The 14,710-nt window shown below is 48.3% G+C and overlaps 1 protein-coding gene across 1 annotated transcript in view; it reads right to left on the bottom strand.

The window, feature by feature from the left end:
• The window catches only part of Pbx4 (PBX homeobox 4), a 43,936-nt gene that overhangs the window by 14,661 nt on the left and 14,565 nt on the right, over positions 1–14,710 (bottom strand). Inside the window, exon 2 of the mRNA XM_032919057.1 lies at positions 1,009–1,082. Coding sequence (XP_032774948.1) covers positions 1,009–1,082 — 74 coding nt within the window. The remainder of the gene's footprint in view (positions 1–1,008; positions 1,083–14,710) is intronic.

Raw genomic sequence — 14,710 nt, 5'->3', positions numbered from 1 at the left:
ATTTTGAGGCAGGTTTCATAAGGAAGGCTAGGGTCACCTTGAACTTGAATCATCATGGCTCAGCTTCCTGGATTGATGGCCAGATTGTGCTATAAGGTATGGCCTTTTCATTGCATGTTTATGTGTATATAGTGTGTGTGTAGGTGAGCCTTCATGTGTGTGTAGGCCCATGTTTGGCATCAATCAATGTTTTCTTTGATCATTACCATACACACACACACACACACACACACACACATGCACACACACACACGCAGGCGCGCACAGAGTGTGTTGGTGTCTTGCCTGCATGGACGTTTGTGCACATGAGATCAGTTTGCTTGCAAGGTGGAAAAGGCAGCTATGATACTATGGATGGCTGTGAGCGACCACATGGCACTGGAACTTGAAGCCAGGCCCTCTGAGAGAGCAGCTGGTGCGGAGCCATCTCTCCAGCCCCTCCCACCCACACACTGAATTAGGGCCTCTCCATTGTACCCAGAACCACCTGATTTGGCTCGCTAGTCTAGGTCTGACCCTGGATCCTACCTTACTAGGATTGCAGGCAGCCACCAGGCCCCGACTCCCATTTACACAGATGCTGGGGATCAGAACTCTGGTCCTCGTGCGTGCGTGGGTGCAAAGTGCTTAGCCACTGAGCTGTCCCCAACCACACGCCTCTTTTCATTTAACTTACTTTACTTCTTATTTGTGAGATGGGGCCTGCGTGTGTGTGAAGGTCAGAGGCTGCCCTGCTGGAGTCGATGCTCTTCCTCCACCACACGGTCCTGGGGACCGAGCTCAGGCCATCACGTGGTAAGTGCCTTTATCCACTGAGCCATCCACCAGCCCCCATCCCCTTCTTGAAAGTATTGCTCTCCATGGGGATAGCGGGCACTCATGAGCTAGAATAAAACTGTAGGTTTTTGAATTTTGCAAGATGGCAGAATCATGTGCTGCCAGAGGGCTGTGAAGGGGCCCACAAGCGCCGCCCACATGAGGCCAGGGCGGAGTCTTCGAGCCGCCTACCAGTCTTCCCCTTGATCTCGCTGAGCACACTGAAGAGAGCAGACTTCATCCGATGGCAGTTCAGGGCATGCTTTCTGAAAGAGACAGCAGAGGTGTGGTGAGAATGTTAGCTCATCAAGGGAGCAGGGCCCCTCCTTCCCAAGAAACCAGGCCCGGCCAGCCAATCTGACACAGGGCCACACCCTGCGAAGACAGGGCGAAGTGTGACACGTCGCTCGGATTCTTGCAATCCGTGATGCTGAACTTTGATGATCGACTTTACTGGGCCAAGAAATGTTACAGGCTGGGCATGGCGGTGTGAGCCTTTCAGACTCCAGATAGCATAGCCTGCGGAGTCTACCTTGAGTTCCAAGGTAGCCAGGGTTACAGGGTAAGGCCCTGTCTCAACAGCATCAGCAATGTTAGGCATGCTTTTCTGTGTTTGAGGGCAGCATAATGAGTCCAGGTAAGCCAGGCTGTGACGTGAACCGAAAAGAAATGCCAGCACTGCAGTGAGGAGGAAGACCAAGGAGTTCAAAGCCAGGCTTATCTACATGGTAAGGTTCGAGTTTGAGGCTAGCCTGAGTTACAGGAGATCCCGCCCCAAACAAAGCAAAGACTCCCCAGGAAACAGGAAGCTGAGACGCCTCAGGATCCCTGTGCAAACATAACAGCTTCAGTCCCATCCTTAGGGACCCGAGCCTGCAAGCTGCCCTCTGTTCATGGCTGTGGCCTGCCCAAGCCTGTCTACAGCCAGAGAGAAGAAGAAAATTAAACAAACAAACAAACAAACAAAGGGACTGGTGAGACTGCTCACTGGGTAAGAGTGCCTGCCGAGCTCAGTCCGGAACCTCACACACAGTGGCAGAACTACTGAGCTGTCCTCTGATCTCCACAGGAGCAGACACTCATCTGCACCCACACAAAATAAATGTCATTTAAAAAATGCATCTTAAAAACATGAAAACAGGAAACAAGAACGAGAGCAAAACAGGGATAATCCAGGGGAGGAGAGAAGCAGGCTAGGTGTGCCTGTGGAGAAGCAGGCTAGGCACACCTGTGACGGCATTTCCAGAGGTTTCTCATCACGAAGCCTCACATCAACAAGCACTTCATATGACAGCAGAGTTGGCAGATGTGACCTCTTGGAGGAAGGCCTGGGGTGGGGAGGCCTGTGGTGCCAAGCAGACAACAGCCTTTAGGCCCCTTACACTGCCTCCTGCCGCCAGGACTGTTCTGCCTTGCCACGCCCTCTCTGTCATGGCAGCAGACACTTCTGAGCCCAGGCCGTCTTTCCTCCCTTCAGCTGCTTACTATATCCGGCATTGTCTCAGAGGCACTGGGAAAGTAACTAATACATCGTTGTCCCTGCTAGATCCAAGGCTTGGCCTCCAGGCGGCATACTAACCAGGGAGGACAGAGGTGTGGCACACTGAGAACTCCTGCCTAGCATCCTCCAGGCCCTGGCTCCCACCTCCAGCAAACAAACTTACCAAAGTAATTCTAATTAGGGATGGAAAGCAATTAACAAAGTAATTCGGTTCATCGAAAGATTGTACAGGCTTCTTCCCTCTCATCATTGATCTTTCTTTCTTTCTTTTTTCTTTATCTTTTTTTTAAAGGTTTATTTATTTTATGTATATGAGTATGCTGTAGCTGACTTCAGACACACCAGAAGAGGGCATCAGATCTCATTACAGATGGTTGTGAGCCACCATGTGGTTGCTGGGAATTGAACTCAGGACCTCTGGAGGAGCAGTCAGTGCTCTTAACCATGAGCCATCTCTCCAGCCCTATCTTTCTTTTTTGATTAAATGCGTCCTTTTGCCTGGATGCATACCTGTGCACCACATGTGTGCCCACTGCCCATGGAGACTAGAAGGTGTTGGATTCCCTGGAACTGGATTACAGATGGTTGTGAGCCACCATGTGGGCACAGGGAATTAAACCTGAGTCCTCTGGAAGAGCAGCCAGTGCTTGTAAAGATGGGCCGGCCATCTCTTCAGCCCTGCATCAGTCTTTTAAGTAGCACTATAGTACACTACACATAGTAAATGGTACAAAAACTATTTACAGGGCCTAAAACTAGGAATTCAATCCCCCACACAGTGGAAGGAAAGAACTGACTCTGGACAGTTGTCCTCTGACCTCCACACAGTGTGGCAGGCATTCGCGCACACATGCACTCATAGATGTAATTTTAAATGAACAACAACAGCAACTGCTTACAAGACACCTGGCCAGCCCCAGCTGTTCTGAGTCACAGTGCCCTTGAGGGTCGCGAAGATTCCATACGGATGTCCCACAGCTCCTGAGAACCTCGATACCCTCCAGGCGCATATGTAGCAGAGGACGGTCCTGTCAAGGCTTGATGCTCCAGTGTGGGGGAATTTGAGGGCGGGGAGGCTGGAGGGAGTGGGTGGGTAGGTGAGGGAGCACCCTCATGGAAGCAGGGGGAGGGAGGAGGGTATAGGGGGTTTCTGGAGGGGAAACCGGGATAACATTTGAAATGTAAATAAATATCCAATAAAAAAAGAAAAAGAGCCCTGATTCCTGTGCTTTTTACCTGTGCTGCAGAGTGGGCAGTCAGTCCTGGACCAGTTCTTGGTGGATACTGAGGGACGCTTTATAAATGCAACAGCTCCCTTTCCACAGAGAAATTTACATACTGCCAACGACTCATCAAAAACACCAGCTTCAGGGCTGGAGAGGTGATTCTGTGGTTAAGAGCACTTTTTGCTCTTGCAAAGGACCTGAGTTTGATTTTCAGCACCCACATGGATATTCTTCACCACCTCCTCAGGCACTCATGTGGGGCAAGACACTCACACACACAAAATAATAAAACAACCCTAAAAATGTATTGAAGAGGAGGAAGAGGGCATGGCAAGGTCAGAAGCAACCCTCACCCTCCTGTGTCTCCACAGGCATGCACATCACCCAGGCCCCACTTCCTGCAGCCCCTGAACGTCTTTCTAGTGTCACACGGGCTACAGTCAGGGCCTCAAGTTTGTACAACAAGCCCATGGAGCCTAATTCCCTCTTCTGAAGCCTCTGGGTCAATGGCTTATGGCTCTGTCACCATGCGACCAATGACTGCTGCTGGCTCCAAGCACAGCCACTCATTCTCCCAGGAGCAGCCCATGCCCACTGGCTGCTGGTCCCGCTCTCCCTGCACCCAGCAACCATCAATCCCGTTGTCTCTGGATGTCCTTCTTGTGGACTTCTTACACAGAGAGAATCATACAATGTATGGCCTTATGAGATACAGCATGGGTCGGTTCACTCTTTGTCCTGGTTTGACTAACTTTATCCTGTGGGCAGAGGACAGCTTGCTTATTCATCCATTCCCACATCCATTTTTAGGAACTGCTTCTTCAACTTTGTGTGCGTGCGTGCGTGCGTGTATGTGTGAAAGAGAGACAGACACAGACAGACAGACAGACAGAGATCAGAGGAAGGTCAGGCATCTCTAGCTCCATCTTCTTCCTTTGAGGCAGGATCTCTCCCAGCACCAGGACTGTGTGTGTGTTCTGCCCACGCCCTCCTCCGTAGGATGGCAGCTATCACGCCCCAGAATCCCCTTGTTTTCAGCCCCACAGTGCTAGGATCACCGATGTGTTTGAGACCAGGTCTTCTCTCCGCTGCTCACCAAGTACTCTGAACCCTCAGACCTCGCCCAGCCTTTTTTCAGGCTTTCGTGTAGTCCAGGCTTCAAACTCTTTCGGTAGTTGGATGACACTGAATTTCTGATCCCTCCTGCCTCTGCCCCCTGAATGCTGGAATCTGGGTCTGTGTCACCCTGTTAAGCACTCTTAGTGACTGAGCCACCTCCCCAGCCCTTTTAGCTCCCGGCACCTGGCAGAAAAGGTCTCATGTATAAGCTGGCTTTTTTTTTTTTTTAAAGAATTATTTATTTTATGTATATGAGTACATTGTCAGTGTCTTCAGACACACCAAAAGAGGGCATTGGATTCCATTACAGTTGGTTGTGAGCCACCATGTGGTTGCTGGGAACTGAACTCAAGACCTCTAGAGGAGCAGTCAGTCAGTGCTCTTAGCCACTGAGCCATCTCTCCATCCCTACTCTTTCTTTTTAAAGATTTATTTATGTATGTGAGTACACTGTAGCTGTCTTCAGACACACCAGAAGAGGACATCCGATCCCATTACAGATGGTTGGGAGCCACCATGTGGTTGCTGTGAATTGAACTCATGGCCTCTAGAAGAGCAGTCAGTGCTCTTAACCTCTGAGCCATCGCTCCAGCCCCTATTTACTTAATTTTATTACCATTGTGCTTGTGCATGAGGGCTACATGTGTGGAGGTCAATCTGTTCTAACTATTGTCAAGACAGCATCTGGCTGGCCTCTAACTCCCAACCCTGCAACTAAGTCTTCCGGTGCTAGGATTACATGTATTCACTGCCTGGGTCCACACCTTTCCTTTCATATGAAATTTAATTGACCTGTTTGGGTTTCTCGATTGGGGGTTAAGTTTACTCCTTTTATTTGTTTTGGTTTTCTGCTTTCTTGGAACTCACTTTGTAGACCAGGCTGGCCTTGAACTCAGGGATCCTCTTATCTCTGCTGGGATTAAACATATGCACCACCACCTTCCAGTTAAATTTCAGTTCTAATAAACCATTTCCTAGTTCCAGGTTATGATGTTATGATGTATATCAACATTCTCTTCTGAGTGTTTTACAAGTTGTCTAGGTGTGACTGCTCATGCAATGGCTAAGGCAAACACATCACTGTTCGTCAAGAGAGCCTGAGCTAAGATGATATCTACAAAATTAAAATAGTACAAGGTTAGCTCTTATTTAGATGTTTGATCAGTTTTCGTGTGCATGTGTATATATCTGTGTGTTTGTGTACACGTGTATATGCGTGTGTGTTGCTGGCAATTGAAGCCAGATACTCAAGCATGCTACACCAGTACTCTACCATGGAGCCGGTTAGTCTCTGTCAACCTGATGTAGACTGCTGTCATCTGTGCAGAGGGTCCTTAGTTAAGAAGTTGCCTCTAGGGTTGGGGATTTAGCTCAGTGGTAGAGCGCTTGCCTAGCAAGAGCAAGGCCCTGGGTTCGGTCCCCAGCTCCGAAAAAAAAAAAGAGAAAAAGAAAAAAGGAAGAAGGTGCCTCTAGGGGTTGGGGATTTGGGTCCTCAGCTCCAAAAAAAAAGAAGAAAAAAAAAGGAGGAGGAGGAGGAGGAGGAGGAGGAGGAGGAGGAGGAGGAGGAGGAGGAGGAGGAGGAGGAGGAGGAGCAGCAGCAGCAGCAGCAGCAACAGCCGCCGCCTCTATCAGACTGACCAGTAGGTAAGCCTTTAAGGGCATTTTCTTGACTAGTGACTGATGCAGGCCCTGCCCACTGTGGGCGGTGTCACCCCTGACCAGGTGGTGTGGGATTGTATGAGAACACAAGCTGAGTAAACCGAGGGGAACAAGGCAGGAAGCAGCAGTCCTCCATGGCCTCTGTTAGCCCCTGCCCTGACATCCATGACTGACTGAGTTATGACACAAACCCTTTCCTTCCCGAGCTGCTTATTGCTGTGGTGTTTTATCACAGCAGTGGAAACCCAGCAAGTACAGACCCCAGGCTTGTTCTTTTGCAGTGGGATTGACCAACTGCTAGAGAATCCATCTTTTCCCCACCCAAACTCCTGGTACACCCATCAAACGTCACTCACCGAGCTGGGCATATAACTCAACCAGTTACGAGTTGAGTGTTCAGCTAGTGTGCAAGGAGTCCTAGGTTCCATTCCAGCACCACGCAAGCCAGGTGTGTGGGTGCACAGCTGTAATCCAGAGTTTAGGGAGAAGCAGCAGGAGGATCAGAAGCTCAAGGTCATCCTGGGATGTTTGGTGAGATGGGGTCCTGTGTCAGTTCTGTCCCACTGGCCTGTTAGCCCAGCCTTAAGTGCAATGTGTGTGTGTGTGTGTGTGTGTGTGTGTGTGTGTGTGTGTGTGTGTGTGATGGTTTGCATGTGTTTGGCCCAGGGAGTGGCACTATTAGAAAGTGTGGCCTTGTTGGAGGAAGTGTGTCACTGTGAGGGGCGCTTAGAGACCCTATTCCTAGCTGCCTGAGGATACTCAGTCTGTTCCTGGCTTCCTCTGGGTGAAGATGTAGAATTCAGCTCCCCCTGCACCATGCCTTCCTGGATGCTGCCACGCTCCCATTTTATTTGAAGAATGTGGATTTTGGGACTTTGGATTTGGAAAGCAGTGGAATGCTTTAAATGGGGCTTAATGGCCTATCTTAGTAGGAACTCGGAAGTCTTTGTTACTGAGAGTGATTTGAATTGTGCAGGTCTGGCCCAAGAGGTTACGGAAGAGAATAATTTCGGTATGTGCTGTAAAGACTGCTTTTGTGGTATTTTGGTGAAGAATGTGGCTGCTTTTTGCCCTTGTCTGAAGTGTCTGCCTGAGGCTAAAGTGAAAACACTCAGATTAAGTGCATTGACAAGGAGGTCTCAGAAACGCCTATCATAGACTTTGTTCTTTGGTTAAGTCTCATGAAGAGCATTTTAATGAAGAAGGGTAAGTAGAAAAAGGAAAAATACAAAATATATGGTTCGAGTATTAAAGGGACATGCAGAAGTGAAACGGAGCTGAATCCTGTGTGCTGTCTCCTGGGATTAAAGGAGCTAATTTAGCTGGGTGGAATCCTGCCCCAAGGGAGACAGCCATACAGATCTCTAAATCCAAGGTCAATCTACAGAGCAAGATCCAGGACAGCCAAGCTTAGGCAGTGAAGGAGTTAGAAAAGAAGCTGGTGATAATGTAATAGAACAAGGAGGCCATGTTCCAGCTCCTGCAAGTAGCAGAACTCAGCAGCTTCAGCCATGTGTCTCTGGCCTTATAGTCAAGAGGAGAAGGAGGCTACTGGGACAACTGACGCTGGTCAGCTGGAACTAAGGAAGAGATCAGCATCACTGAGGGGAAATCTTCTGGGAAGTGTTTTTTGAGAGCTGTGTTCCAGAGATGCCAAGGTTGTAACTCATGCTGTGGTTTGACTTGGTCGTGTGTAAGAGTCACCCAAGTGGTACTGGTTTTGAAGGCATGAAGGGGTCATGAAGGGCAGCTGAGGCTGGGCACTGAGAGGCCATGGAAGGCCATTGGTGAAGATGCACCCTCAGTTGATGGCCCAGGACTGAAGGGGTCACGCAAAGGAGTTGAGGCTTGGCACCGTGAAGAGAGCCTATGAGAAGCTATTGGTGAAGCCTGGTTGCAACGGGAGACCCCAGTGTATTGGAGAGGCCAGTACCATGGGATGACCACCAGGAACAGCTGAGGCAGTGGAGTGGGTCAGCCTGAGTGCTACAGAGGGCAGAGCTGGAGAAGTGAAGCCAGCCCTTTGGAGGATCCTGTGTGGATCCCAGACATTGAAACAAGAAGCTGTAACATTGAAGCTGCCTTGGAGACCCAAAGATGTTAAAGATGCCAGAGCCACCCGCTATCTGCTGAGGAAAGCTGCTAACAGGGACTGGAACCAGCTCAGAAGAAAGCAGTTTGTTGCAGTCAACGAAGGTGAAAAAGATGTTGAAGATCTGAAGACCACTTTGACATTAGACACGGAGATGGCAGAGTTTGAAGTTTGCCCAGCTGGTTGCCTGTCTCGGGGATTAGACTTCGAACTTTGGGCTTTTAACATTGTTGATACTGCTATAGACTAAGGGGACTTTGGAAGTTGAACTAAATGTACTTTTTTATTATGCTAATTTAGGTATGGCCTCCATAGACTCCTGTATTTGAAGAAGCCTACGGAGGAGGGGAGTGGAATGTGATGGTTTGCATATGCTTGGCCCAGGGAGTGGCACTGTTAGAAGGTGTGGCCTTGTTGGAAGTGTGTCACTGTGAGGGTGGGCTTGGAGACCCTCCTCCTAGCTGCCTGAGGATGCTCAGTCTGTTCCTGGCTTCCTTTGGGTGAAGATGTAGAATTCAGCTCCTCCTGCACCATGCCTGCCTGGATGCTGCCATGCTCCAGCCTTGACGATAATGGACTGAACCTCTGAACCTGTAAGCCAGCCCCAATTAAATGTTGTCCTTTATAAAACTTACATTGGTCATGGTGTCTGTTCACAGCAATAAGACCCTAACTAAGACTGTATGTATGCATGTATGTATGTTTTCTAGATGGGACCTTGATACATAGCCCAGGCTGGGCTCAAACCCTGGGGTTTAAGGGATTACCTGCTTCCTCCTGAGTAGCTGGAACTTCAGGTATATACCACATGCTGGATTGAAATATAGTTTCTGTTCTAAGCTCTTGCTCTTTGGGACATGTAGCACAGCTACACTTGAACTTCAGATTCTTCTGCCTCAGGTCCTGAATCTTTGGATTATAAGCATGAACCACATCAGGCTGTCTGAAATATTTATAGTTTAGTTTTAAAAAATTGTGTGTGTCTACAGATTCAATGCAATCCCCATCAAAATACCAATCCAATTCTTCAAAGAGTTAGACAGAACAATCTGCAAATTCATCTGGAATAACAAAAAACCCAGGATAGCTAAAACTATCCTCAACAATAAAAGGACTTCAGGGGGAATCACTATCCCAGATCTCAAGCAGTATTACAGAGCAATAGTGATAAAAACTGCATGGTATTGGTACAGAGACAGACAGATAGACCAATGGAACCGAATTGAAGACCCAGAAATGAACCCACACACCTATGGGCACTTGATTTTTTTGACAAAGGAGCCAAAACCATCCAATGGAAAAAAGATAGCATTTTCAGCAAATGGTGCTGGTTCAACTGGAGGTCAACATGTAGAAGAATGCAGATCGATCCATGCTTATCACCCTGTACAAAGCTTAAGTCCAAGTGGATCAAGGACCTCCACATCAAACCAGATACACTCAAACTAATAGAAGAAAAACTAGGGAAGCATTTGGAACACATGGGCACTGGAAAAATTTCCTGAACAAAACACCCATGGCTTATGCTCTAAGATCAAGAATCGACAAATGGGATCTCATAAAACTGCAAAGCTTCTGTAAGGCAAAGGACACTGTGGTTAGGACAAAACGGCAACCAACAGATTGGGAAAAGATCTTTACCAATCCTACAACAGATAGAGGGCTTATATCCAAAATATACAAAGAACTGAAGAAGTTAGACAGCAGGGAGACAAATAACCCTATTAAAAAATGGGGTTCAGAGCTAAACAGAGAATTCACAGCTGAGGAATGCTGAATGGCTGAGAAACACCTAAAGAAATGTTCAACATCGTTAGTCATAAGGGAAATGCAAATCAAAACAACCCTGAGATTTCACCTCACACCAGTGAGAATGGCTAAGATCAAAAACTCAGGTGACAGCAAATGCTGGCGAGGATGTGGAGAAAGGGGAACACTCCTCCATTGTTGGTGGGTTGCAGACTGCTACAACCATTCTGGAAATCAGTCTGGAGGTTCCTCAGAAAATTGGACATTGAACTGCCTGAGGATCCAGCTATACCTCTCTTGGGCATATACCCAAAAGATGCCCCAACATATAAAAAAGACACGTGCTCCACTATGTTCATCGCAGCCTTATTCATAATAGCCAGAAGCTGGAAAGAACCCAGATGCCCTTCAACAGAGGAATGGATACAGAAAATGTGGTACATCTACACAATGGAATATTACTCAGCCATCAAAAAACAATGACTTTGTGAAATTCAGTAGGCAAATGGTTGGAACTGGAAACTATCATTCTGAGTGAGCTAACCCAATCACAGAAAGACATACATGGTATGTACTCATTGATAAGTGGCTATTAGCCCAAATGCTTGAATTACCCTAGATGCCTAGAACAAATGAAACTCAAGACGGATGATCAAAATGTGAATACAGATCGCTCCTGAGAGACACAGCCAGAATACAGCAAATACAGAGGCGTATGCCAGCAGGAAACCACTGAACTGAGAACAGGACCCCTGTTGAAGGAATCAGAGAAAGAACTGGAAGAGCTTGAAGGAGCTCAAGACCCCATATGTACAGCAATGCCAACCAACCAGAGCTTCCAGGGACTAAGCCACTACCCAAAGACTATACATGGACTGACCCTGGACTCTGACCTCGAGGTTGCAATGAATATCCTAGTAAGAGCACCAGTGGAAGGGGAAGCCCTGGGTCCTGCTAAGACTGAACCCCTAGTGAACTAGACTGTTGGGGAGAGGGCAGCAATGGGGGAGGGTTGGGAGGGGAACACCCATAAGGAAGGGAGGGGAGGGGATGTTTGCCCGGAAACCGGGAAAGGGAATAACACTCAAAATGTATATAAGAAATACTCAAGTTAATAATAAAAAAAAAAAAAAAAATTGTGTGTGTGTGTGTGTGTGTGTGTGCGCGCGCCGTGCGTGATTGCGTGCGTGCATGTGTGTGTGTTCCCTAACCCAGGCCCCTCCTTGCACAGACTGGGTAGCTGCCTATAGAGTTGAGTGGGGAGCCCTTTTTACTTATTATTTCTAGTTTGGGACAGCATCTTGCTAAGGTGTCCAGGTTGCCCTTGAACTTACCTGTCCCGCCTCCTCGGTCTCCCACCTGCTGGGGTTACAGGCACAGACTGCACGGCCAGCCTGAAATACGTTTTAACAAGATACTTTGTGGGCTGAATGTGTTAGTCCACATCTGTAATCCCAGAGCTCAGGAGGCAGAGGCAGAAGCACGCGGATCTCTGTAAATTCAAGGGCAGCCTGGTCTTAGCAAAGACACAACAGACCTTTAATTTGGAGGGTGGATCTGCAGGACCTTTGTGTGGGAGTGAAAGGGTTTGGGATGCTGGGCCTTGAGCAGTGCCCATGGAGGCTTCATCAGGTCAAATGTGCAGCCCTTGAGCTACAGGCAGAGCCAGTAACTCTAGGCTGAGGAAATCTCCACAGGAGGAGCTGGGGACCCAGGCTGAAGTTCAAGGACTTTCAAAGGTTACATGGGAGACAGTGGAACCCAAATGTCAAAGAGGAGGAGCAAAGAAAAAGCAGGGCAGGACAGGGTACCTCCTAGTGTTCCAGGGTGACTCAGTGAGGGCGGAACACAGAGACTGAGGAGAGGGTGGAGGTGTGGGGAAGTAGAAACAGCAGCCACACACTCGGCCATCTTGTCTCGCAGGAGAGCAGCAGGAACCAGCATGGAATGTGTAGGCAGCTGGGTTTCTACTGTTCTAAGAGGCTTGGCCGAGCTGGGGTCAGCTACTCCCAGACAAACACCTGCCTTGCACAGGACCATCAGCCATCCTCTGCAACAATTCACCTCACATAATACCCAGGCTTTCCCTGTCCTCAGTCATCATGGGGCCAGATCCTAGACAACTAGACACCTGCTAGGACCCAGACTTGAGTAACTCATCTCTGTCCAGCTCCAGGAAGCTCAAACTGGTCTGCCCAGCCCAGCCAGTTCATTCTGGAGAAAGTCCTACCAAAGCTCTGGGCCTCTGCCTAGACAGACAGACACACATACACAGACAGACTGAGAAACAGACCCACTCCTACCATGGCTGTGTGTGACTTTTCCTCTTGGGAGTAGTAAGCAAACTTTTCCTTCAAAAGTGCTTGTCTCGGGGTTGGGGATTTGGCTCAGTGGTAGAGTGCTTGCCTAGGAAGCGCAAGGCCCTGGGTTCGGTCCCCAGCTCCGGAAAAAAAGAATTAAAAAAAAAAAAAAAAAGTGCTTGTCTCCATGTGTGTCAGCCTGCCACACTTAATTCAAACAAATCTGTTACAAATCCAGTCAGGATGGAGGCGGAGAGGTGTTTCTGAAGTTAAGATACTGCACTGCTCTTGCAGAGGACAACACAAACTCTGTTCCCATGTTGAGCAATACAACACCTGTAACTCCAGCTCCAGGAGATCAGACGCCCTTTTCTGGCCTCTGGGAACACTGCACTCACACTTCCCACAGAGACAACACACACACACGCACATAAATACACACTAAATAAATAAATGTTTCTCTTTTTGGTGGTTTTGTTTTGATTTTTGGAGAGAGGGTTTCTCTGTGCAGCTGTGGCCATCCTGGATCTTCTTCTATGGACAAGGCTGGCCTCAACTTAGAGATCTGACCTCTGCCTCCCGAGTGCTGGGATTAAAGGCTTGCGCCACCACTTACAGCAAGATGGTCTTGTGTATGTGTGTGTGTGTGTGTGAGCGTGCGCACACACATACACACACGTTGGTGTTTTTGCCTGCATGTGTGTCTATGTAAGGGTGTCAGATCCCTTAGAAACTCTACTTTATGGCATGTGGCCACAGGCATAGACAACTATGATCTGTCACATAGGAGCTCTGGTCTTCTGCAAGAGCAACACAAGCTCTTAACCGCTAGGCCATCTCTCTAGCCCCAGGATGGATCTTTAAAAAAATTTTTTAAACTAATTTTATGTGTATGACTGTTTTGTCACACACATGGTGCCCACAGAAGTCAGAAGGCGGCATTGGATCCTCTGAACTGGAGTTACTGTTTTTGAGCCCCCATGTGGGTGCTGGGGATTGAACCTGGGCTCTCTGTAAGAGCAACAAGCGCTCTTAACTGCTTAGCCACTTCTCTAGCCTTTTCCCTTTTAAAATAGGGTCTCAGCCCAGCCTGGCCCTGAATACACTCACTATCTGAGGAAGACTGAACAAGACAAGTGCTAAGCCCAGGCAAGCCATGTGCTAATGTTTAGCCTCCAGCAGGAACATTCCCGGTGAGTCATGCCCTAAGTCCCTCACTAGAGGATTCTGGGAAGGGCTCTACCTGAGCCACACCCTCAGCCATTCTCACTGGAGGAATGCTAAGCCTGTACTTATCAGCTGCCTTCAGATCACCAAAGCACAGTCCAGTGAAACAGCCTTGCAGTGCAGAGTGTTACTGGGAGGGATGACCTCATCCTTCGCCATGACTTGGCAAACCCTGAGGTGAGCCATGACGGCCTCACACTCTTACCTTGACTCAAAGCAGAACCTGTGACTCAAAATGTGGCTGCCATGTTATCTCACAGTTCATGCAGATGAAAAGCCCAGAGCCACAGCAGAGAACTCGGGGTGGCGTCTAGAAGCTAAGGGTTAAAGGCCAGGGACATCAGTCTTACAACTGCAGGGAACGGAATGCCAATAACTACAAGGGTCTGAGAACAAAGCAGGAACACCCCAGGCCACTCTTTCTGTCCAGCTTGTGAGATCTGTGCCCAGATTCTTTTTTTTTTTGGAGCTGAGGACCGAACCCAGGGCCTTGCACTTGCCTAGCAAGCGCTCTACCACTGAGCTAAATCCCCAACCCCCTGTGCCCAGATTCTTGACACAACAAAACTCTAAGATCACAAATGTACGGTTTATTTTTGTAATTATTATTTTATTTTGGGAGGCTGAAGAAATGGCTCAGAGGTAAGAGTATTCATTACCTTTCCAGAGGACCCAGTACCCACATTGGCAATTCACAACCATCTGTAATTCCAGTTCCAGGAGATCCAGCGCTTTCTTCTGACCTCCTTGGGCACCAGGCACACATGTGGTACATACGTGCATGAAGGCAAAACATCCATACACATTAAAACAAAAGAGTAACATTTAAGGAGGTTTCATGATTATGTGGTTTTAGATAGGGCATCTTTTTTCCTAAAACTAATGCAATTCTCCTGCCTCAGCATCCTGAGTGCTGGGGTAATGGGTGTCTAGCACCACATCTGGGTAGTAACACCTTTTTGTAGTACTGGGATGAAACCTAGGACCTTAGGCTTGCTCAGTTAACGCCGTCGTCCCCTTG

This window comes from Rattus rattus, chromosome 13 (genome assembly GCF_011064425.1).
Source record: "Rattus rattus isolate New Zealand chromosome 13, Rrattus_CSIRO_v1, whole genome shotgun sequence".
Classification (NCBI taxonomy): domain Eukaryota; kingdom Metazoa; phylum Chordata; class Mammalia; order Rodentia; family Muridae; genus Rattus; species Rattus rattus.
The sequence above is the reverse complement of the archived record's forward strand: the minus strand, read 5'-3'. Positions and strand labels throughout refer to the sequence as shown.